The 26,832-nt window shown below is 36.3% G+C and overlaps 1 protein-coding gene across 5 annotated transcripts in view; it reads right to left on the bottom strand.

The window, feature by feature from the left end:
* The window catches only part of LOC134538240 (tyrosine-protein phosphatase Lar), a 1,248,834-nt gene that overhangs the window by 30,308 nt on the left and 1,191,694 nt on the right, over positions 1-26,832 (bottom strand). For all 5 annotated transcript variants that reach the window (XM_063379387.1, XM_063379386.1, XM_063379388.1 and 2 more), the window contains 9 exons: positions 18,316-18,455; positions 14,447-14,649; positions 9,857-10,026; positions 7,782-8,053; positions 6,921-7,139; positions 5,252-5,533; positions 4,196-4,412; positions 669-844; positions 187-390 (listed from right to left, as the gene is read on the bottom strand). In XM_063379387.1, the coding sequence (XP_063235457.1) occupies positions 187-390; positions 669-844; positions 4,196-4,412; positions 5,252-5,533; positions 6,921-7,139; positions 7,782-8,053; positions 9,857-10,026; positions 14,447-14,649; positions 18,316-18,455 (1,883 nt within the window). The remainder of the gene's footprint in view (positions 1-186; positions 391-668; positions 845-4,195; positions 4,413-5,251; positions 5,534-6,920; positions 7,140-7,781; positions 8,054-9,856; positions 10,027-14,446; positions 14,650-18,315; positions 18,456-26,832) is intronic.

Here is a 26,832-nt window from a genome sequence, read left to right as displayed (position 1 = left end):
TAATCTTACTGTGAAACTTTTATTGCATGGTGCGTGTGCATCGTAAAAATTCACTGCCACCATCTTACCATAACACGTCCAAAGAAAAAAAATTCACTCTCTCATCATCTTTCCGTAACACGTCTAAAGAAGTATAACTTAAAAAAAAAACAATAATTTCACAGATAAAAAAGAAAAAATACTTACACCCCTCACTTTCATCGGAGTGTCCACGACAGCTCTCACGAAAATACGGTACCGCTTCCCCGGCTCCAGTTTGCGGTTCACGAAACCTTCGTACGTTTCACCGTTTCCCAGGTAGAAAGTGTACGGGATATTTCTCTGGGGAAACTTGGCTGCAATGTAGGGCACATTCTCTCTTTCTTGCTTCGTTGCCTTGTTTGCCATCAGCTGAATTCAAACAGAAAGTCGTTAAAACCCATTTGAAGATTTTCAGCTACAAATTATAAAATTAAGTGTCTTTTTTTTTTTTTTTTCATCACACCAAACAACAACAGCTCTAAATAGTTAAGTCAGAAAGCATTTTAAGTTACTGAAGATAATATTAAAATATTCCCAGGTTCTTGGAACTAACATCAGAACTAGATATGTGCTTTAAAGTTTAAGGTGCTACTGGGAAAATCTCAACTGAACTAAAACATTATCTCGGAACATAAGGCAAAACTTACCTCCTCAGTCAGAAACTGGTCAGGATTCATGTGTGTCGTGTGTTTATCCTCAGGCACAACGATGAGGAAGTAGTGGCTGATTGGGCCGTATTCCTCCGACGCTTGCGGTAAAATGACTTGAATCTCTTCGCCGTTTACCACACCGTAGAAATCGGGCTTCACCATTGGTTGAGGTGCTGTAAAGATTTGCAAACAAAAGATATGCTACATGTACTTCTGCTACACACACAGTAGAGTCCTGCTAACCCGGACTAGATGATAACGGATGCTCACCGGATCACCAAAAGTCTGGACTAAACGAAAATTTGCCTTAAACTGCACGTATTAAAAGTTTTATATGGGTGAAACTATAATAAATCAAGGTATTTCTTTCTTTATTTGTTTCCATAAATAGATCTACAGCTTAATTTTACAAATCAAAAAGGTTTTGCTATGTTTTTCCTTGATGTTTAACCAGGATTAAATTTAAGGTGTCACGTTATCAGAAAGTACAGAATAACCATTAAAAAGGTTGCAACTCTACTTAACATGAATATGACCTTTTTAATGTTATGACATAGATAGTAAACATAAGATACAATATTTCTTGCACATAATAAATTACATAAAGATAATCTTAATTTAGCAAGAAAAACTTCTAAACATTATCTGAATCTTTTGGCTGAAACAATTTTTGATGAAAAGAACAATTACCGTCAAAACAGGTGTTAAAATAAAAAAAATATATAAATTCATTAGTATCAAGTTCATTAGAATTTATTAATAACCACCTTAATATTAATTTAAATCTTTGTCCAAAAAATTTTTTTATACGATCATGTATTAGTGCAAGGAATGAAAAATAGTGCTTGGATGAAAAAAATAATTGCATAACTACATTAGTAGGCATAATATGAAATTCTTTAAGACATTAAATGCTGAATGCATTAAGTTAAAAACATTCAAAATATTTTCGCTGCATGGAATATGAGAAAATGATTAATCAATCTTTTTCTAACATTGGCGAACATATAGGTTGATATGTACGTTAAGTTCTTAAAATGTTCTAGGAGTTTATAAAAGTTTCCAAAACATTTCCAGAAGAAAAATAGTTACTTTGAAATCTACCTACACCTGTAGGCTTGCCAAAATAAATTTTTTTTTGTGCTGTATATGTTTTGCTTGAATTAAGTTTGTTACTAAAAAAAATCAATAATCAAAAATGAATTAATTAATCAATAATAATTTTATTAATTGATGTTATATAGAGGGCCCAATTGGTAAATTATTTAATCATTTAACATATAACAAATATTTAACATTTTTATTTTTTAAAATGTCAATCCTGTAATTTATAAAATAAGTGTAATACAGCTTTGCAGAGAACAATATCCACAATTTTATTCGACTTCGCGAATATGTCAAACAACCGAGTCGATTCACTTCTCATCAAAAAACTAGTGCTCACAGAAGCCTAATGCAGGGATGGTCAGAGGGAGAAGCGTTATCACGATGCAGCATGTGTGATGCCATCACGCTGTCTGTACACAGAGAGATGCACTCTCAACTGAGGCAGTCCCCTTTTTCAACCTTTTTTTTATTTTGTTCAGTTTTAAATAGCATGTATTTTTTTTTCTTTCTTTCATAAAAATAAATTTCATTTGCACGAGTGTACGATTGTCCAGCTCAGAGCTGGAACCGGTCCGTGTTGAAACAAGCCGCCTGGTAAGACACGCAACGCCGTCTGCCCAGCGCAGATAACACTCACGAGGAATAGCAAGCAACGTTAGACTGATGTTAAGACAAATTTGGATATGTGTTTCAGCAATTAGGCTTCTGTGAATCCTGTTTTATTTCATATAAATACAATTTAGAATCAAATATTAAATTATCCACGAAATATCAAACATTTTAAGAAAAAAGATTTTATGAAATCATAATAGTGTAGTGTAAAATAATAGAAAATAAAAAAAAATAACAGGGAATGCATTTTCTTAGAATAGGATAATTTAGGTTTTTAAAAATTGTTTTGTTAATCAAATAAAATTATTTTTAATAATTTTTAATCATATTCATAAATTTTTACATATCATCGCTTAGCAAACAATACTACCTTACTGAGATTTTTAACAAAATTGCCTTTCAGGTTCCAACACAAAGTAGAGGACGTTTTGCATCCACTGATACAATTTTTACGGCGAAAATTCTAAATATAGCAGCACTATTGCACAAAAATGGAACCACGTAAATACACAAGGCAGGCTTACAAACTGTAGTATGCTCCATACTGAGGTAATAGGAGGAGTGTAGTTTTTTTAACCTTGTTTTTTAATATATATATATAATAATATAAAAAAATTCAAATTCTTTTAAAATTAAAAATATCATTACATTAAATAAACACTATACGTACTTGAAATAAAGCTTTTATTTGGACACTCCAGAAGAGTTACAGATATGTTAATTAGGCGGTATTGTTATCTAAGTGACAATACTTATATAATCTATAAAGCACGCATGTAGCGAAAAAAAAAATCCCATTTTCTCAATAATGTTTTTCTTAGTTTAATATATTAAAAAAATTTGTGAACGAATTCCACTTGCTGTATGTATTAATAACAAAAAATTTTAAAAATTAATTTGTTTTGAAATGTTGAGTTAAACATAAAAGTGATAGTGAATACTGAAAATGAGTAAAATACTAGCAGACCCATAGGAGCAATGGTAATATCTACAGAACAGTATAAAAAGTCACAGTTAGCTCAGTGATAAAGAATCAACCCTCAGTTTGAATAAGTAACACACACACACAGTAGCGTAGCCAGGATTTGTGTATGGGAGGGGGGGGGGGGGGGTTAAGAAGCATGGTCCCCCACCCTATTAAAGCAGGGGTCTGAGGGTCCTCCCCCGGAAAAATTTGGATTTCAAGGTGTAAAATAGTGCTATTTGAGCAGTTTTCGGTACTTAACTTTAAATATTGTAATGTAAAAAATATTATTAATTTTACAATAAAAACATTGTTTGAGTGATGAAGTAAGAAATTAATTAAAGATATTTTAATCAATCCAAGTGCCTTGTCCACGTCCATTCAAAATCATGAATCATGCTCGAAGCTCAACAATACAAAAAATAATAATAATAATAAAAATGGTTGGATTTCGGCAGACCTGGCCTATTCCTGGAAACAATTAGCTTTAGCTTGAAGAGTTACCCAGTCACCACCTGCTTATAATTACCGCGCTGGTTAAATACATTAGGTGTAAGATATTTGAAAGCTTGGGACCCGTCACGGCGTCACAACCTTATAGCTTCTGCTCGCGACAGGAGTAGGGGAAGGGAAGGAGAATCGGTAGGGCTCGCTTACTCTTCCCCTCCAGTGCAGTGGCCGGTGATAGCAGTAAGCCTAGGTAGGCTTTTAGCTAACCTGATTTCAGATAAGAAAAAAATGGTGCTAAGGGGAAGGGGGGGGGGGGTTTAGAATCCCATTAACTCCCCCCCCCCCCCCGGGCTACGCCCCAGCACACACACAATTAAAATAAACAACTCACCCGCCATCTGAGTGGTGGGGATGATCTTGGCGGGCGGCCGGTACTGGTGGTCGGAGGGGATCGCGCTCACGTTCACGCTGTACGTTGTGAAAGGGGAGAGTTCGTTGATCATGTAAGTCCTTACGTGGGGCTCCAGGAGTATTGTGCGGCGAGGGATTATTTGAGTCTGCGTGATGCCTTGCGAATCCACAAACTCTTTCACTGCACTGTACGAGATCTGTACAACAAAAAGAATCAACTTTAGTAGCATAAAATCCAGCATTAATTAAAAAAAAAAAAAAAAAAAGTGCAGCTAAATACTGCTAAAGTTAATAATTTTTACGATTCATGTATAAAAAATAGAGTTAAAAGATACAATAACAAAAAAAAAATGACAAATAACCATAGCAAGTATTTAACAAAATCAAAGTGTTCTGATTATATTATTTCTGATATCTCCGAAGCTGAATATCAGTTGATATCGGACACCGGTATCAGGTATTGGAAAAGCCCTATACATATTTTTCAGTTACTACACGTATAACACTCCTAAAATGGTGGCATAAGCCCTGAGAAATTTGCACATCAGTTTTATACAGTTACAAAATCACATTTTTTTTCAGGCTAGTAAAATTTTAAATTTTAGTTCGGGTGGACCAGTAGTAAATCAGTTACTGCATACATACATACATACATACATACATACATACATACATACATACATACAGTTACTTACTCCTAAAATGGTGGCATAAGCCCTAAGAAATTTGCACATCAGTTTTATACGGTTACGAAAGCACATATTTTTTTTCAGGCTAGTAAGAATTTTAAATTTTAGTTCGGGTGGACCAGTAGTAAATCAGTTACTACATACATACAGTTACTTACTCCTAAAATGGTGGCATAAGCCCTAAGAAATTTGCACATCAGTTTTATACAGTTACAAAATCACATTTTTTTTTCAGGCTGGTAAAATTTTTAAATTTCAGTTCGGGTGGACCAGTAAGTAAATCAGTACGGCGCAACAGAAGTGTATCCCTCCCCGTGGCGGACCGGGGGGAGGGAGGGACGCGCTACCTTGTAGTTGATGGGGTTGAGCCTGATGGGCGGCGACCACGACAGCGTCATGCTGTGCGTGCTGATGTCGTGCGCGCGGAGGTTCAGGGGCACGTCCTCCGGCTTGACCTTGACGGTGACCTTCTCGGAGAGGCGCCCCAGCCCCGTCCTGGTGCGGGCGGCCACGGCTATCGCGTACTGGGCGTACTTCTCCAGGTTCAAGAGGTCGGCGGACTCCGTCAGCCCCACCGACTTCTGCTGCCAGGCGTCCAGGTCCTCCACCGCCGTCATCGTGTAGAATATCTGCAGGGGGAGGGAGGGGGGAGAAGCACACACCTCACGCTCTTGTTCACCTCTGCGGGGCGGAGCCTCCGCGAAGGGAGGTTCAGAACGGTGGCGTAGCCAGGATTTGTGTATGGGGGGGTGGTTAAGAAGCATGCCCCCCCGCTCCCCCTCCATTAAAGCGGGGGGGTCCTCCGGGGTTCCTCCCCCGGGAAAAAATTTGGATTTTAAGGTGTAAAATAGTGCTATTTTAGCTGTTCTCGGTACTTAAAATTTAAATATTGTAATGGTAAAAATGTTATTAATTTTAATATGAAATTTGTTTGAGTGATGAATGAGAAATTAATTAAAGATTTGGTGCTAAGGGGAGAGGGGGGGTTTTGAACCCCCCCCCCCCCCCCCCCCCCCCGGCTTGCCACTGGTTCAGAAGCACTGGGTGTACGGGTGTATGTACTTGCGTACGCGTGTTACACGTTAATTCTTACTTGGCGTAGTAAATAATTACCTTTGATTTTGCATACAAATAATTAATAGACATAAAATAATAAAAGGACTGGAGTGATATTATAATTATGCCCGGTAAAGTATAAATTTGAAGAAATTAAATTTTTTTTAAATTAACACTCAGTATTCAATATTAATGTAAACAGATGAATAAAGTTAATTATTTGATTTAGTAAAATAATTGATATGAATTTTAATTATTTAAGGATAATTATTCATCAAATAATACTATAATAATTTATAATAACAAATGTAAGTTCAAAGATAATGTTAAATTTTTTTACAATCCTTATAGTTCATTAAATTTGGTATAAAATTCATGCTAAATAAATTAATTTTAATGAATCAACCATAATAAAATGGTAACATTTTTTGTAAATTGAGTTAAGTTTTAAAAATCTGTTAATTGATTTCAAATTTTTAGTAAAGACTTCAGAGCTAAACGGTGCGTTAACTTGCGATCCGGTGTTACATGTTGTGATGACGTGCTTTGCGGTGGAATTTTGGTTCTATCGCAATTCACGATACAGTAAAACCTTTTTGTTGCGACCCCATTTATTGCGACCACCTCTCTAGTACAACCCGATTTCGAGGAACCGTGAAAAAATTGCCGAAAATCCGAAGAAAATCGGACAGAAAATAAGTTTCTTGTGGTGAGTAGCGTGTTTACTGCGTTTCTCTTGCCCAGTACTGTACCGCCGTAGGCAGCGCATATCTAAAAATAACTTAAAATTTCGGAAAACATCTATCACGACCCCCCCCTTCTTTTACGACCCTATTTCTGGGAACCGTGAGGGGTTGTTTCAGAGAGGTTTGACTGTATTAGCTTGTCCCTCTAGCTGCGGGCATGTTGAAGTGGGAAATGACTTGAGATGTGTGTGCGTGCGTGCGTGCGCGGACTGACCTGGTAGCCGATGACCTTCCCCCGGCTGGGGACCGGCTCCCACCACACCTCCACGCTCTGGTCGGACGTCGCCACCGCCTGCACGCTCATGGGCGCCCGCACGATGTCCCGCTCCGTGTGGACCGTGATGTGCTCGCTGAACGGCCCGCCGCCCTGGCTCGTGTGCGCGCGCACGTGGAACACGTAGTCCGTGTTCTCCTCCAGGTTCGTGAACACGGCCTGCGGCACAGCGCTCAGGGCTGTCGAGACAAGCTCAGGGCCTCGGGAACACACAATTTTGTCGTGCCACATCCGTATTATTTAAGGTACAGTTTTTTTGAAGCACACAGTGTGTGTGTGTGTGTGTGTGTGTGTGTGTGTGTGTGTGTGTGTGTGTATGTATACACACATATATACACACACATACATATATATAGTACAATAAATACAAAATATTAACTATTGTGTTGAATCACTTTTGTTTGCTGGGTTAAATTTCACGAACCAATATATATATATATATATATATATATATATATATATATATAGTCATTTTATTTACAAAATTAAATATTAGCAGTAAAATATTTTTGGGAAATAATTTAGGAAAATCTCTCAGTTAACAGAAATGAGCAGAAAATGAGATGATGAACGGGCTGTATTTTTTCGTAGCATGCGCGGATAATAGGGAGTTTACTGTACGATAAATACAAAATATTAACTATTGTGTTTAAACACTTTTCGTTTGATGGGTTAAATTACACGAACCAATACACATAGTCATTTTATTTACATAATTACGTATCAGCAGTAAAATATTTAGGAAAATCCCTCAGTTTAACAGTAATGACAAGAGAACGAGATGACGAACGGGCAGCGAACCTTGGTCGCGGTGGTGTTCCTGTCGACGATGGTGGTGCGGTCCACCTTCTTGTGGAACTGCAGGTCGTAGCGCGTGACCTGGCCGTTGCGGTGCTCGCGGAGGGGCGGCGCCCACGTTACGCACACCACGTCCGGGGTCTGGAAGCGGTGGGAGATGTTGGTGGGTGGCCCGCTGGGGGGCCCCTCCGGGGTCAGCAGGTACTTGATGGTCTCCTGGCCGAAGCCGATGTGGTTCTGGCCCGCCACCCGGAACTCGTACTCCACCCCGCGCTCTGTCGGGGGCAAGACACCAGCCACTGTAGGGTCGCCACGCCACCGACACAGGACAGCTCAGTGGTAGACGCAAGAGAGGGGGTGGGAGGGATATATGGACGTAGTTATGCAAAAACGGGAACCAACCCACACGAAACCTATTCCGAGTATTTTAAAGTTAATTATAAATCGTAATCATCCTACCGATAACATAATAACGGGTATAATTTTAATGGTCTAGTAATAAATACCGATATAATAATAGCGACGACGGTACGATCAACCTTGTGCCATTTTAATTTTATTTTCAAATAAAATTAAACAAAATTGTGGGTTGGTTCCTTTTTGCATAACTACGTCCATGTATATCTCTCCCCCTTTTCTCCCTCGGAAATTATGAAACCAATTCGGGTTATTTCAGACAAACACAGAAAGTTATTTCAAGTGACGCAAGGTGAGCTGTTGAAACACCACTAACTACGCACTACACAGTGAAGCGACACATTTTGAGAAAGATAACGTAAAAGTCCAAACTTCTGGTATTAACATAAATTTTTTTGAACACTCAAATCCTAACTCAATTTTTTTTTAAAAAATTCTTGTATCGGCCTCTAGGAATGCTTTATGCCATCATCAACCCTTATAACACAAGCAAGAATGCAACAAACAGCCTACAGGCAAGGTGTGACACATCAAATTTTCATAAATAAAAAGTTTAAGTATTTTAGTAACAGTGAAACCTCAATTATTACAAAGAATTTCAATTTCATTTTAAAGTATAAAGTAATTGTTTACAGATGTTTTATGATTTATTAACGTCTAAACAGCGAACTATAAACTGCATTCATTGTTATTGTTACATACATATTTTTTTTTACTTTGTAATGAAATTTCACTACTCCAAGATCTTTTAAAGTGAAAGATTTAAGAATCAAAGTGTTACATCTAATTTTTAATCAAAATCTAACAGGCGGGTGTTTCCTAGTAAAATATATTATTTTGGTTTTATCTATGTTGAAGAGTAACAGGATTAAGTTCGCACCAACTGTTAATTTCATTAATGTCGTTCTTGAATTGTAATTTTGAAGTAAAGATTTTTCAAACAATTTTTTTTTTAAATTCCTCGGCAAGTGTTGGACGGTCTCACGGGGAAAGTCTGCCGACCACCCCTCCGACAGCGTCGGGCACCGGGACTGAGGAGCGCTTGCCGGGATAGGGGACGTCCATTAATCACGTGATGTATTTTTAGCAAATTTTTAACTCCCCCTCCCCCCTAGTGATTTGTGGTGAGGTTTTAGATTCCCCCCCCCCCCCCCCCCCAATAAATCACGTGTATTTTTTTGGTACAAAATATTTTTAAAAATTTCAGAATATTATCTTTAAATATAGGTGTAATCTAATTTAAATCTGGAAAATTAAGCACACTAATAGAAATGTCCAGACATACATTTAAGGTTGCAGGTTTATTCTCTCTGGCATAAAAATAATAAAGGAAAGGCTTAAATATGTGATTTACCCATGTATTCGGTGCCAAAATAACAGTCTTTACTGGCGACTGGCAAGCCGAGCCCGGGAAGGTTCATGTTGCGGCGGGCGGGTATATTGTTGCCTGGCTACGGCGAGTCGAGGTCACGCGTCGCTTTTCGGTTTAGTAGAAATCGGGCGAAAAAATAAATACACGTGATATCTCTCTACACCCCTCCTCCCCCCTTGTGATATTTCGTGATTTTTCCCGAACCCCTCCACCCCCTTTCGAGCCCCACGTGATTAATGGACGATCGCATAGGAGGGGAGAGGGGGGGGGGGCGGGAAACGGAACCGACCCAGGTCGTTGATCTTGTAGTGCGAGGTGGTGGTCCCTTTCAGCATCTCCTCCTTCAGGGGCTGGTCCTTGACCCCGTAGCGCAGCCGGTAGCCCAGCAGCTCGCCGTACGTCTGCGAGGGGCGGCTCCACTCCAGCTCTATGGTCACCGTGGGCTCCCGCTCCATGACCCTGCGGGGGCAAGCACGGCCGGTCCAGCCCCGACAAGCACTCCCATCTGCGCGCAACAAGCACGAAACAATACCGCAAAGCAGGCTGCTGCGATTCCCGTTCTCCGGGGCGCGTTACGAAGGAAAAAAAAATGACGAGGGTTGATTTTTTTTACAATGCGCATGTAACAAAAAATTATATGAAATGAAAAAGAAGGCTACATTCATATCAAAATTTCATACGTATGTAAAGAAAAACTTTTTTCGCTCACGCGCGAACTCTTTTCTTTCAGTTTGTCTTTTGGCGCGATGTAAACAAAGCCTACTGAATATTGTGACATTTAATATTAAATGAAAAGTGAGAGTGGGTTATGATTATTATTGTGAACAATATACTTTCTTGAAGAGAATATTATTATCTATATTTTGTAAAAAATTTAAAAAAAAACCCTGAAATAAAGGGCTTTAAATGTTGTTTCTTTCGTTAAATAGAGAAACACAATTACGTATTTGTTTAATTTTACAAATTAACAAAGAGTGAAACATTATTATTATATGTATTTTAAATCATATACTTTAATGACTGATATTGAATACTGGTCCGTGTAATTAAAAAAATATATTTTATTGTGAATATTATTTACAGAAATTAGGTTTATAAACTTTTTCAAGTGTATTTATTTGAAGTTTTGTTCCCATATGTACAATTAATTTTCATTATAAATGATAAATTATTACATCATTATTTAGAACATAAATAAAATTAATAAATTAGAATAATAATTTAGCAATTAGCATATTTATCATTTTTCATTATTAATTGAAATTTATCTCCATTAATTTACTAAATTAAATAATTAATCTTTATCACATGTTTGGATTAAAACTGAACACTATGTATTTATTACATTTTTTAATTTGATTGAATTTGTTTTTTACCATTTACCAACCAAATTTATGATATCACTCCAGACATTGTTATTTTATTTCTATTAATTATTTGCATACAAAATTAAAGTTAGTTTTTTTATCATGCCAAGTAATTATGACTTCATCAGCGTACATAAGTAAACCCACACATTTTTTTAAAAAATTTAAATTGAATTTCAAACCAAATACAAAATTATTCGCAAATGAATAATAAAAAATATACAAATTGAATTACAAAAATTAAGTGAAACTTATTTTCATAAATTCACAGGGGCAAAATACAGTAAGATAAAAAAGAGAGAACTATATGCATCTAACCACAATAGAACTACGTATGTAAAAATGCAACGAAAAACACTAGTGTATGGCCACCACGCACATCATAAGTGAAACTTCACAGACAAGAGGGATAGGAAATTTTTGAAACATGCATAAACATGCATTGAAAACAGACCAATAAAAACTAGTATCTGTCCACTATCTTCAATGGAATCTAAGAAAAAATTAATCGGTCCATGACAGCTAAAATATTATACACAACCCTATTGGACATGTCTACACAAATTGTAACAATTCTAATTCTAACACCGGATCCAACCTCAGTGTTGAGAGTTTGGCGTTGCGAAATTATGCAAACATATGCAGAAGTATGCAGAAGTATGTAAATATTGCAAAATATGAGAAAGTATGCAATGTTTACAAAAACACTGGGAAGTATACAAAATCATGTGCTGCTGCTGTCATCTCTAACCTGCTGTAAAGATGTTTCAATTCAAAAATTTATTTTTAAAACCTGCACCATCAAGAAATATTTGTTACATACGTTAAATAATGTTACACACTTTAACGCCGTTATCAACTCACTTCTATCACCACATGATTCTGATATTACTCTACCGGATGTAAACAACTTTTATTTCAAAAACTGGCAATATATTTTCTTAAACCGGGGATATTTGAAGTGGTTTGAAAATTGTTCGATCAAACAACTGATCACATACATAAAAAAGTTAAAATAAGAGTATTATTAGTCATAATCATAAATTATTTGTTACATATAAAAAACATGTATGCACTATGTGGTAGAAAACAAATCAAAAATTCCGAATTAATCTTCCTAATTATACATGTTACACTCATTCATTTAAATATTTTGTGAATGAGAGCATTTGCTGTATGTATTGGTGGAGAATAATCAACAAAATTATTTTCAATTTGAACATAAACTCATTCACAAATATCAAAATTTTTTCGATCGCTCACAGAATCCTACTAGCAAGTCCTAAATTCATGTAAGAGCAATGTGTGAGCTCACAAAGGTGAGCAAACTGTGGTAACAATATCCGTAACGAGATATAAAAGGGTCCTAAATTTTACTTCATGACATATATTATTATTGTGATAAATTTCATAAATATTCCCATTCAATATCTTTAGCGTGATGCTGTAACAAATCAATCGCAAAAAAGATGGAAATGATAAATTTGTAGTTTTGGCATTAATATAATTTCTCATTACCAAATCTATCACAGCATTGCAAATACATTCCATATACAGACATGACACCATTAGAGATTTATTAAACATTAATAGATGAATGAATCATAATATGAATTAGCATTTACAGCCTGTTCGACATAAAGATAATTGATTGTGTAATGGTATTGTAACGGAATGCATTCGTTGAGAGAGAAACAAGAGTACCTCAAGAAAACAACATCCGACATGTTTCCACTTGCAAAAAAATCTGGGTTCAACTCTGCCAAGAATCAAACTCAGATTTTCTTGTTAGGAGGTGAGTGATATAACTGTGATACCAACATGGTCCATATTAATATTAATGTTTACTTTTATTATCAAGGGGCCCGACCAATCACGAGTGTATCTGTCTGTGTCAGTGAGGCGGGATGTTAAGTGTGATTCTTGCTGGTGCCTCTAGTGCTGTGTCGCCTCTGGACTGGCGCACAGTCTTCCCGTCATGCACAGGACGATTACGATATTTCAATGGCATCCACACCATTACATGGCAGGAAACGAAGATTAAAAACGTAATGCACGTCCCTTGTGCTTTCAAGAATCTCTACCAGGCATTTCACATCTAAAAATTGATCAAACAAGTGTTTTAAGCGGTTCACACCATTTCGAAAATACAATTTCAAAACAAAATGCGGAAACAGATACACTCAGCCACCCGGCGCATTCTTAAATGCTTTTGGTAAACAGACCCCACTCGGATATATTGAGCAGTATTCAAATTGCTTGGTTTCTTCTGAAGCTCTACACACTGTACGTGCGCCCATATAATCAATTTATTACCTACTTAATTTATTACTTGGTAGGTTATCAGAGAGACTGCATACCCTTCAAACTAAGGTAATGTTAAAAGCATAATTTAACACGCAGATTTTTCCTAGTAAAGGATATTATTTTGGTTTTATCTATGTTGAGAGTAACAGGATTAAGTTTGTACCAATTGTTAATTTCATTAATGTCGTTCTTAAATATTGTAATTTTGAAGTAATGATTTTTCAAACAATTTTTTTTAAAATTTCTCCTCAAGTGTTGGACGGTCTCACGGGAAAGTCTGCCGACCACGGGTTGAACGAAACTGTAAACGCAATCGTTCCCTCCGCCGCTGCAGGGTTTGCGAATTAATGTCGTAAGCCCTACATGCGAGGAGGACAGAAAGAAAGAGAGGGATCAGAGAGACTACATACCCATCAAACTAAGGTAATGTTAAAATCATAATTCAACACGCAGATTTTTTCCTAGTGAAGGATATTATTTCGGTTTTATCTATGTTGAAGAGTAACAGGATTAAGTTTGTACCAATTGTTAATTTCATTAATGTCGTTCTTAAATATTGTAATTTTGAAGTAACGATTTTTCAAAAACAATTTTTTTTTTTAAAAAAAATTTCTCCTCAAGTGTTGGACGGTCTCGCGGGAAAGTCTGCCGACCACGGGTTGAACGAAACTGTAAAAGGAATCGCTTCTCCGCCGTTGCAGGGTTTGCGAATGTTGTATGCTCTGCGTGCGAGGAAGACAGTATACAGTCACAGGGGTTTACCCCCCCCCTTTTCTTTTTTGACCCAGCGCTCTTAGCCGATAGGCCCTACCGCCCTGGGGCACCCCATGGGCATGGATGCGGATACGCCGCATACGCAACCGGGAAAGAGCGTTAGAGCTTTTGGCTGTACACAGGGGCTGGGGCTACCCATCCCAGCTTGTGCACCCCCTCCGGCCCCCTACCCCGCTCGGCTCACCAGAAAGTCGGATGCTCCCTTAGCCCTCCGGAGTTGTCATCACTTCTGGCGCCTGCCCCAGTCTCCCGCCTCACGCTGGGACTCCTCAAACCACCCAGCGAACCCGCGGTCCGGTGGAGGCCTGCCCAACCTCTCCCAGCTGTCCAGGCCGGTGAACCGGAGCTGTCCTGGTGTGTGCGAGGAAGACGGAAAGAGAGAGAGAGAGAGAAGGACCACCCGGCCGAGCGAGAACCGGCGCCGCGCTCACTTGAGGTTGACGCTGGGCCGGTTGGGGACTCCTCCGGGCGTGCTGACGCTGACGGGAGGGCTGCGGTCGCCGTCGCCCTTCCTGGTGAGCGCGGCCACCTGCACGGAGTACTTGGTGTCCGGCTGCAGTCCCGACACCACCAGCTCCTGCGCCGTGCCGTCCAGCACGTCGAAGCGCATCGGGTCGTTGAGCAGGCCTTTCCCCTGCACCGAGACCACGAGCCCCGTCGACAAACCTCGCCAGACACACAAGTCGTCGCCTGAGAATTGGAGTGTTCCACGTCCGTTGAGGTCGGAAACCGAGATACAACCATTTGACAAGTTCCAATAACTATGAATACCATGTGACATAAAACAAAATAATATTGGTCTTAAATTAAGAACAAACATTTTTATGTGCGTAGACATGTGTGGATATAGTACAAATGAATACTAATATTAATTTTGTGTCCATAGCATAAAAAAACCTAAAAAATTGGACATAGAACACTCCAATTCTCAAGCGGCGAAGTGTTATTACGTTTACACCTTAATACGCTGCTATTAATATATTCATGTGTATTTTGAATTTTTTTTCTGTCACTGCCACGTCCGTTATTTATGTTGCATTGTATCGTCCGTATCGATCGCTCGATCGGTTCATTCGTCCGGTTTTCACCTCAGGTGGCGGCTGCCCGCTCTTGGTGATGACGTGGGAGGGTGTTTTTTTGCACTTGCGGTGACCATTTATGTAACTATTTACATGTGTGTATGTACCTTGTTTCGTATTAGTCGTTTGCCCGCCTCTAAAGCCTAGGCTGTTGGTGGACATGTGACGAATAAAAATCACGTCTGCTTTCAACTTGTAAAAAAAGAAATGAATTTTTATCTACATTTTTTTTTAAAAACAGTAGTTTGTTTACTTAAAAAAATGCATAATCAATTGTAAGAGGCACCGAAAACTATCCCCACATGAAGCAGAAAAATGTCCTACTGCATCTCTATTTTTACTAAGTCCTGCAAGGACAAATAAACTTACGAGAAAGAGACTGCATCACATGCAAGCTATTCGATGCGTATCACAAAGTCTGCAGTTCGCTGAGAAATGATATTGGCTCAAGTGTGTAGAGGAATGCAGACTCTCATGGGATAATCATTGAACTCAACAAATTCTCCAGCTCCTAATAATCAACCCCCAACCTCCACCTACCTAATATACACATAAATTTGATGTCATGACACTTGAAGCACTCAATGATATAAAAACCAAACCAGTGGTTGGAGAACAATAATTTTTTTTATTAGTACCACCACTCTCTATTTGGAATTTTGATAGTGATTACATTTAGCAGTAATGTGTTATATTTGACTTGATAATAGATCTGATAGTAATTTTGTACCCTTTTTTTTTAAAAAAAAGATGACTGAATAAGTTCGAATTCTGAAAGAATATTCAGGGGGAAAAAAACAGTATTTTATGAAAGTCTACACATTTGGAATATTTTTTAATATAGGCTTCAAGTTCAACAATTGTTGATCAAAATTCAATAAAATGGTAACCACTAGGGACAAGATTATATGGTGAATTACGTTAAAACCGAAATAGCACCGAAAAGCTGTCAGTACACCAAAATGCAAGTTTATACACCATAAATCGCCAAAATACAACTAAAATCATGAAATCAATTTATTACTAAAAATTATCTCAAATAAACAAAAACCTGATTTTTATACAGCAAATTCAATAAATGTAATTTATGTAGCAGAAAATTTGTACAAAAATGTATGTTTTAAAATTTTTGAATATTTATTTTTAATCTTGAAAATGTTATTATTTACTACGTTTTAAATTTATGACATTACATTTGCCAAACACACAAATACATGCCAATTTATTTTATTTTTTTGGTATAGTTAAACATGCTTAATACAAATTTTTATATCACAAAAGGGCAATATATCATTTATTATGCTATAGTTATACATAAACAGAATTTAAAAAAAATATAAACAATAACACAGAATTCTCCTGTTTATAAAAATGAAATTTGCCTAAAAATAAAGCCATATCATCTTGCCCCTAGTCTTAAAAAATCGAACACCAAAACCTACATTAGTTAAATTTTTTCTGTTCGTACTCCTGCACTTACGACGGTAACAAAACACACACATTTCTCATTGTTCAGGCTCAAGAAATTACGACCAAGTCCTCGTCTTCTGAGTTTAAATAGGTCACAAAACACCAAGGCTTCACTATTTCATTCTGGCAACAGTTAAATCATAATATAAAAAAAAAAGTTGTGATATCACCTGAACATCAAATTTATCCATTTCTTTTGTGACAGTTTCGCTTAATTAGTAACACAGTACTTATGCTACACGATTTTCAATATAAATTCTCAAAGCGAATAAGTTTCCTTCACGTGACATGAATGTGTAAGATACAGGGTCACCAGGTACATATTAGTTCAAAATATTTCTATATTATAATGGCCAAGTAAAATGTTATGTAAACTTAAAGACAGTATGCTAAAACTAGTTAATTATATTACCAAATAACTAGGTTATACACTTCAGTAGCTCTTTATTTATTTTTTGAGTCTTGCCACTGAGGTATGAGTTCACATTAGTGATCGGTCAAATCCTAATTTTCTCTTATCCGAATCTCGAATTTGAATCCCAAATAGTATCTCTAATACACCCCTCAAATCCGAATCTAGGTCTCGAGGGTTAAAAATGAAATAATGTACAAGAAATGGAAAATATTAACTATGGTGTTGAAAAATTCAACCCTTTAAATTTTTGTTTCACAAACTAAATCTCCGGAATCAATACATATTGTAATTTTATTTACACAATTACATGTTAAAAGTACACTATCTGCAGCAATAATAACCGTAAAGGTATAAAAGAAGAAATTCTTCCAGTAAGTTTCAGAGGTTATTAACGTTGAATTTTTTTAAATTTATTTTACTTCCTCCAATATTTTTTTTCTTAAATCTTTTTCCTTTAATATTGAATCCTTCAAATACTAAGGATTTTAAGGGAATTTGAGGTCTAGAGTATTTGATTGTCCGATTCATAGTCTGCACCTGACAGTAGAGTCCTGCTCATCCAAACTAGATGGGATCGGAACCAGCTCCGATCGACGGGAGTCCGCATTAAATGGAATTTGCACCACAATGCACGTAATGCAAGTTTTGGACGGATAAAACTACAAAGATCATGTTTACTCCCCCCCCCCCCCCCCTAATCCTTTTCCTTTCTTCCGAAATCCACACACACATACTATGTGTGTATTTTGATTAACGTACTCTCATGGGGAAAAAGAGTATTCGATTAACGCTGTTTTGATCAGAGAGGTCTGTTTTCCTGGAACTCATCAGGGGGGGCGTGCACAAGTGAATGAGGATAACCATGGGCGTCGCAAGGATATATTTTTTGGGGGTGACTTCAATTGATTTAGTTGTTGAGGAATATCCATCCCCTGGAAAAAAAGGGGGGGTGGGGTCTGGGGGTCCTCCCTCGGGAAAATTTGGGGTTTGAAGGTGCAAAAAGGTGGTTTTTAGGCATTTTTCTTTCCGAAATATTCTAATAATTATAGTGGGTTGCAATATATAATTTATTTTTTATAAAAAAAATATTTTCAGAGAACAAATTTGTAAAAACACAGTTAACACATCTGCATTCGGTATCGGACATGATTTTGATTTTAGATCGAATTAAAAAGTGCTCACATTACCCCGATTGGACTAAATGTGCCATGCGCAACATATGGGTTGTATCACAGAAATCATATTTTTAATGTAACTACGAAACTAAATATATTATTGGAGGGGATGAAATTGAAGACTTTTATTATTGGCGGGGGGGGGGGGGGGATCCCCTCACCTCGTCCCGCGTCTCCTGGACGTGGACGTGGTAGCCGCGGATGATGCCGTTGCGGTCCTTCTCGAGCGGAGGCTTCCACTGCACGTGGACCGTGGTCGAGTTCACGACCGCCACTTGCACGTCCTGCGGGTCGCCCGGCACTGAAAGCACCGGTTGGCAGCGCTGTCAACCCTCCGAGGTTGGGGGACACGCGCGCCGAGCGACGGGAGACATGCAAGGGGTGCCCGGTAGTTCCACTCCCACACACGTGCCGACACACGACTTAGCGGCGGTGCTGTCACCGTGCAAACTTGCGACACTCCGCACTCTCGTCAGATACTATCAAATAGTATCAAAGTTTTGTTTACTGCAAGGGAATAAACTCAACTATTTTACTTGCAATTTGTGTGATTTATAAGAGAGAGAAAAAAAAAACACGTCAAATGAATTCACTAGTTACATCTGCAGTAACCAATTTTAACTTATTAGCACAAGCTTTCAAACAAGGAAACGAACTACATATGTACGTACACAATTTTTCTTTTTAAAAAAAATTATTTTTGAAGAAATATACCACACTTGCAGGCTGTTCAACAACACTGAAATATTTAATAACAAAACTTGGAATGCAACAATATTTATTAAGTTCTTGAAAAAAAAAAATCACTACCTACTAGTTAATTATCTTTTTAACACATTTCAAGTATACTAAGAACATATTGCAAGGACTATTACCATTTATTTGGTAAGTTATGGTCTACAAAGTGCATGCAGTTCTTTCAAGAGAATGTTATTGTATTAAAAATAATACCTAAATATATGAATATAATTATGTGCCATTTGAGAGCTTGTGTGCTTCTTCTACAAAATGTAAGAGTTCTGAGATTTAAAAATTTTTTTAACAATAATACAACATAGTCTAGTTTATGTTTTCTGAAATGTGTATGTCTTTTCGGGCATTCAATGTTTTGCAAATTAATACTCTCTTCTTTAATAACATACTGTCAACAAAATCTGTGGTTTTAAATAACTTTTATGTCCTTGCAATAATACTGAATTCAGATCAAAAAATAACATTTACATATTTATTTGAAAGTCAAAACTAAATTAATGATATTAAATTATTAAAAACTGATATTTCTAAATTTAAATAATTTTACTATCAAACATTTTAAAAATACACAATGTTCTAAAAGTTTGAATACAATTATATCACTAAATTTTTGCAAAAAAAAATTAACTTCTTACTTATTAGTGATAAATAAAGTTTTCTCAAGTTTAAATAAATATTTCTTTTCACAATCAAATTACAAGATGATAATAGAGGTGTGTAATAATAAAAAGTTAAAACCACACAATGAATAAAAATATTTCACACCACACACAAAAAAAATATGTCACCTGTTTGGATTCCAATTTTTAAAGTTGTACCATACCTTTAGTCCCGTCTCTGCTTCATGATAAACTGACAAAAAAACTTGTAACATGAACGACCTTAATGAAAAAATATAAAGCAATTTCTTCTTGAGATATTGTACTACAATAATACCAAGACATTAAGTAAGGTCAACTTTATTAATACTTATTCCTGAGTTAAGTCCATCCTTCAGAAAGTTCAAATGAAAAACATTTGAATACCAACACTTGAAATACAATTACTTGAAAAATGAATGAAGGTGGAATAATGATTTGTTGACATACAGTAGTAAGATTCAAAAGCTGAAGAATTAGTAACATACCTTTTGTTCTTTAGTACCGTATTCCCACAATATTCCACAGATTAGTGAAATCAACTAGTGCTACAAACTACCAATTCACTCAAAGAAAACAAATGAAAATCTAAGTGCTACACAGATGATAAAGAGGCACCCAGAATCGTTGTTGTACTGTGCTAGATCTACAAAAGTTAAATGAAAAAAAAAGAAGAAAGAAAATACACTACACAGCAACATTCTACACATACCACAACTCTAATGGCACACAATGATGTGTCTGGTAAAATACTTACTGCGGTCAACTGTATGCCCGGATCAACCCAACAGTTAGTCAGGGAAAAAAAGTAGAAAAAATTGTATTGCAAGTGGAAAAAAATATAGTTCTTTTACACAGCAAAAAATGTTCTGTAATTTTTTTTGGTGTGTGAAAATGTACTTTTTTTTTTCCAGAAAAAAAATTATTTGTACATATTGACACAAATTAGTACGCAAAACTGCACGAAAAAAATTCTGTAGTGTTAAAATATGGTTTTGTGTTGTTCAAGAAGCAAAACTTCTCTTATGTAGTTTCCAAAAATCAAACATTTAAAAAAAAAAAAAAATTCACCTGTCAGTAAAACCAAAATTTTCTGTGAACTGATGTCCTGTATGGTGTATCACTAGCATGCACAACCTGCAATGTACCGTTTCTACTGTTACAGACAAAAAAATTAGATAACCAAAAAATATTTTTTTATTAAAATAAATCAAAATTAAGAAAAAAATGGGAATAGCAGCGGAAATTAAAGAGGAAAAAGTGGTGAAAAAATTACTTAAGAATGTGGAAATTATGGATTTTTTTTTGGGAGGAATCAACTGAAGAAGGTTTATCAGTAATAGAGCAAAATAAGAGTACAGATCAAAGAACTCTAAAATGAAGCTTTATTAATTCTGAATAGTATTCCTTTCACGCACCCCCACACATTCTTTTTTCTTTTATACAACAAGAGTACTTAACAAATCAGAATAGCAGTACACACATTTACACCTACAGTCTCTGCTTTGACACTTTGAAAGCATGTATGATAATTTTGCTGAAATGCATTATTTGTGTTGTAAATATCTCTGTACTTTTTATTATTTCAACAACAAATGTACAGTAGTGACTGTAGACTTTTACAATATAGCTCATTGTTTCCAATAAACCTCAGTATAAACATTGTCTTGAAGTTCACATAATGTTTCTTTACAAAAAAATCAAAATACTACCCTCATTTGGAAACTATAAACTTTATACATATTTGTACAATCCCAAAAAATTTCTCTCATTAGCTCCACTAAAGTAGACACACAAAAAAAATTGAGACTTTTATTCTGTTTGAAATCAAATCTAAAATGTATGCAGATCCTCATATAAAAAATTATAATAGATACATTTAAGTAACTAATATATTTACAAAAAGAGACCATAGAAAATTTAATTTTAAAATTTATGTTAAAAAGATTTCCAATCCCATTTGAGTCATATTTCTGTCACAACAAAAATTCTGATATCACGTAATTTTTACTTCAGATGGACAGTTAATAATACTAGAAAATTACGAAAACCTTAAAAAAAAATCATGTGTGATTGAGTAGTTAAACTCACAGAGGAGTTAAAACAAATTTCCGTCAGTATAGTTACTTTATTTGTTTGCATACACCAGCGGATGAAGGAAAAAAAATTTGTTGAAAAAGTGATAGGAAATACGTTACAAGTACGAAAAAAATTAAAAAAAAAAAAAATTAGAGAATAAAATTAATTTTCTATAACTTAAGGTATCTCTTTGAATTTAACTTTTTTTAAAAATCTTCAGCTGTAAGTGTCGCCCGGACCACAGCGGAAAAAGTTTTATTGATGATTAAAACTTAAAACATTAGTTTAGCCAATCGCTAAAGTAATAATTCACAAAACTGCTGCGATGATTCCACTTTTGGAGGGAGTAGGTGATGAATTAGGAGACAAATAGTTTCCCGACACAACAGAACACACCCAGACACCTCTAAAGAAAAAAAATCAATATTTACTGCTACCACAGTTTTAACCCCCTTATATCACTTTCTTCTATTCTGCAGGGCATAGCTGCTTCTGTCGTCTTTCTGTTTTTCCCTGTCTTATCGTTATTTCTACTTCCGTAGCTGGGTATTTATTTTTGAAGAGAAGTCAAAGGGAATTTTGCCTTAGAATCAATGTTTCTTTTTTACTACAATATTAACAGATATGAGTACGAAATGAAAATTACTATTACAGTAGAACACTGTTATAACATTTTTAAGGGGTCAAAAAATAATTATAAGCATGAAATATCAATTTAGCACTTGTCAGTGCTAAAGTGGACTCATCAAGCTATGTAAGTAAATATAATGTTAAAACCACTGCTGGGTAAACTTGATGCCAACAATTTAAGTTCAAATTCATCGTACTTCCAACTTAAATTTTATTTGTCTTTAAAGACACACTGCCACATTTATGTAAAACTGTCTCACAATTCATGACGACTACGTTTAGTGTGGAAATGCCTATGTCCAATTCCTTCGCCGTTTGAAAATGCGATTTTTGGAAATCATAGCTACAAATTAAATTAATTCAACTCTATCAGCAACAGAAAAAAACATTTTTTTTTGCCTTTGCGGACTGGTTGGCAAACTGGAAACACATCAGAATGGTAAGAAAAGGAAGAATTTTGTTATCATTATTTTTTAAAGATAAGGGAAATGTACATACTATTCGTGAAATTTTAGAAACAGGAAATAAATACATTGTCCTTATAAAGAAAATGTTGGGACTTCAAAAATATGACATTATAAGCAGGAACATTATAACAGCGTTCTACTGTATCTAATTTAAGATTTAAAATGCCATTACTAAGTTTGAAGGTATTCTAGGCAACTCATTTCTCTTAATCAAGGTATTTGGTTTCTTTTTTCATATTATATGGCATACCGTGGTTTATATTAGGCAGTAATTATGAGTTTCTTTATTCAGAGTTCATTATAAGAACATTATTGTATTGTCACATAAGAAACATCACCCCCTATGTGACAAAAAGCAAAATTTTCTGGAGAGCTTAATAACGTTATGCACCATGCTGGAACTGAATGATAGCCGGTGTTACAAAAAAAGACCATAGCAGCGCATTCTGTTGGATTTTTGGCGGAAACATGTTGTGAGAAGATGCTACATGCTTACATTTCCATGGAGAAACAAAAAAAAACAGTTTTAAAAAAAATGCCACTTAGGAGGTATTGTTTCTTAAGCGACGATATTTACCTTTGTTGCGGGTAACTTTATTCACGTTCAGGCACAACGTAGTCGGTAATGAAGGTGATGTCATGGTGAGACTACCGCTACCTAGTTGTGAGCTGTAGCCCTATGGCGGAGATCCCGGCCATGAGACGAATGGTACGAGAACCGAAACTGAAGTTTACCGTTCATACACGCAGAAGCCAGGGACCTGAAATCTTCTGCTATGAACTGTGCTAATACTTGTGCAAGGATTCAAGAAAGTTGGGCCAGGTAAGAGGAAGATGTGCAGAATACGTAACACTACATCAGTTTTAGCTTCCCGTGGTTGCTCACCATGCATGGTACAGACTGAACAACCTCTTCCCTCAGCACGAAAACAAAGTGTATCTATGCGTTGTGATGGGCTCCCACCGACAACTGTGGTCAAAGAATTCTAATTCCGAAATCCCAAAAAAGGTTTCGCGAACAGCGTCGCCCGGACCACAGCCGCAAAAGTTACTTTTAACCATCGTACATTGGAATGAATTTCTCACATCATCGCCTGACCACGACCTTACGGTACCACAACTACACAATGACTTCTGGACAACCGGACTATCTTCATCCGCGAAAAACTACAGTTAAGACCAGAAGAAGACTACGGTGAATGAGCAATGCACAAAACAGCGCCGGCAACATATTCTACGACTGTTCAGGTTAAGTTTTTGTTGACCTGAAAATGAGCTCGCAAACATTCAGCAAGGTTACTCGTCAATCCCCAGAAAACTTATTCAACGTCTCCTTCATGAGTGCGAATCTGCCTTCCAAAGCAAGAGTGCTTAAATTTTGTAGCGTTGCAAAGCGTCACACCTCCCACATTTTTTAAAAAAAATATATTTTGGAGAATTTAACACATTTTATCAACTTGAGGTTTAATATACAAAGACTAAATTTCTGCGTGTACACCTGATCATTCACAATTAATTACTTCATTAACCGTAGGTAATTTTAATTGATGTCTGGGGGAATAAAAAACTATTTGCTTATGGATTTTGATAAAAGCACCTAAAAGTTATATATATTTAGCCATTTAAGAATGGTATGTATAAATTTTCTAGTATTTTTTTATTGTATTTTATTTGATAGTTTGAGTGTCATACTTCGTAATACATAAAAGTCGTTGCTAAAGGAAAGGCGAGAAAGAGACAGTAATCTGTGTTCTCCACCAAGCGTGGGAACTCAAGGGAAAAGTAGGTATGATAAAAGGATTAGAGAGAGACAGAGAAAAGTCCATTATATGTGTGTACAAGTATTCATGTAATATAACTTGTGTATGGATAGACTGATAATTTTTAAGGAGTGTTTAAAGCTTGTGTGTGATTGGTTGTGGGGGTACATGTGACCCCCTCCAAGGATGGAGGTAGTCGTGTGATTGTGGTACCAAAAGGCCACCTCAGGTGATGGCTTGGGAAATTAATTAATTATATACTTTAAAGTTAATAAGATTTTAGAGCACTTAAACAGTAGTTTGGAACAAAAAAAATTTTTTTTGGTGCCCAGCAAAATTTCTTTAAGAATTATATGTATCTAACAGTCAGACCACTGAGCTAGTCAGAGGTCTGGACTGATACAATTTGTAATCAAGTCTTGAAAAACTCTTGCCTCACTTAAAGGATCCGTGTGGTGGCTGAAAACATGGATAGTTTTTAATGTTAAAACATTGTCATTTGAATGGATACTCTTAAAAGGCTATGGCAATTTTAAAGTTTGTAAACTACCCCATTTGAATTGACGGAGCAGGGCAACATCAAAAAGGTGGCCACACAACATGTCACTGATTTTTACAATGTTACCACTCTCCCAAAGTCCAAAAGCACAACTAAAATTCCTAAAACTGATATGAATATCTTATGGGTAGTCTTAAATTATAGGTTTAGGCACCAGTACACCAATCCCTCACTTAGCATGTCTTAAAATTGTGCAAATTCATTTAGCACGATGTTAATTTTACCGCCCCAGTCTTAAATAGCACATCTGTAAATTTCAGTTAGCACGAAATTGCCACAGGAAAAAAAAAAGATAAGAATGTCACCACTAAGTCTACTTCAACTCGGTAAACAACAGATGTGCCGCGGCATACAGTTAGCCATACGAGGCGTGAAGAGATGCGCGCACAGGTCTGACTATGCTATCGGCTGTTGTACAAACATCGGCTATGGCAAGTTCAGTTGCCGCTATGCAGTGTAAAGGACCAAGTGTTTTTATGCCCGCACGTATGCTGCTGGGCCGTACCGTTTTTGCCCCGCCACAGACTGGCAGTGATGAACTTCTGTCTAGTCAATGGCAAGGAACTCACATGCAAAAACACAAAGCAACGTTTGCCCATCGTCTGCAGGTAACTGCACGTGCGTAAGCACCTTCAGTTTGAATCTTAGTGGAATCATTGCTTCCAAGTGAGAGCATAATGTATTGTGTTCAAGTATCTGAGACAAAACTAGAAGTATTACAGCATGCAGAATGTCATGAAGGCCACACTTATGTTGGTCGCACTATAGTTTAAAGCAAGTCAACCGTGTGCACAATCGTACCAACTAAGAACTCTATCAAACGCTTATATAAGTCTGATGCTGTTGGTTGAACTAGCGGCAATATATTTGACATTAGATACCGGAACAGAAATTAACAGATTATTCACATGGAAAAGGTTTTAAATGAAAGGTGCAATGAAATAAAAATTACGGGTTTGAACAAATTGGTGTGAACCAAGCAGTGATACGCAAATAAAAACTTTAATTTTTTAAAATTAAAACGTAAATATCTGGACAGTAATATAGGTTTCATGCAAATAAAAAGGATGGTTTGGAAAGTTGAAGGTCACGCCCGAGCGGGCAAGCGAACCAACAGACTGACGATAATTACCTACTTAAACACCTGTCTCCCGTCATGCAGAATCATATTTGTCATACAAAGTATTCGATGGTAGGCTTATAAAGATAAATAGTGTGACATATTTATCGTTGAGTGTTATTCTGCGCATTTATATATCATAAATAATATTTTCTTACACATTTTGTAACACATAAAAAGTAAATCAACCTTGCTATTTATGGAGACTAATGCTTCAGAATACACAAGTTCAAATAACACAAACATTTTTAGGAAAGAATCAGTCATGCTAAGAGAGGGATTGGTGTAGTCGCAAAGTCGATATTGTCATATTCAAAGTCTCCTTATATTTGAGGACATCTTATATTCAACACAGACTAACATTTAAAGTGGAAGTCTTCTATGTGGTAATTTTCATTGACACTACCCGGACGGGAGTCGAATGTACAGCAACACACGTACCTCATAACACTGGACACAAATTTTTTTTAGCAAAAAATCCTGAGATACTATGTTTTTATTTACATCAATTATATGTATAAATACCCAAAAAGCTAAATAATCAATACTAAAATAACCTAACATTTTCTATTTTCAGAATAATCACATGGATATTTTTGTAAGGAAATAAATTTTTCCTCATTACATTGTGTTAATTTAGACTAAATACCTTTATTGTAAGGACTACTGCTA

The sequence above is a fragment of the Bacillus rossius genome, chromosome 13 (assembly GCF_032445375.1).
Source record: "Bacillus rossius redtenbacheri isolate Brsri chromosome 13, Brsri_v3, whole genome shotgun sequence".
NCBI classification, from domain to species: domain Eukaryota; kingdom Metazoa; phylum Arthropoda; class Insecta; order Phasmatodea; family Bacillidae; genus Bacillus; species Bacillus rossius.
The sequence above is the reverse complement of the archived record's forward strand: the minus strand, read 5'-3'. Positions and strand labels throughout refer to the sequence as shown.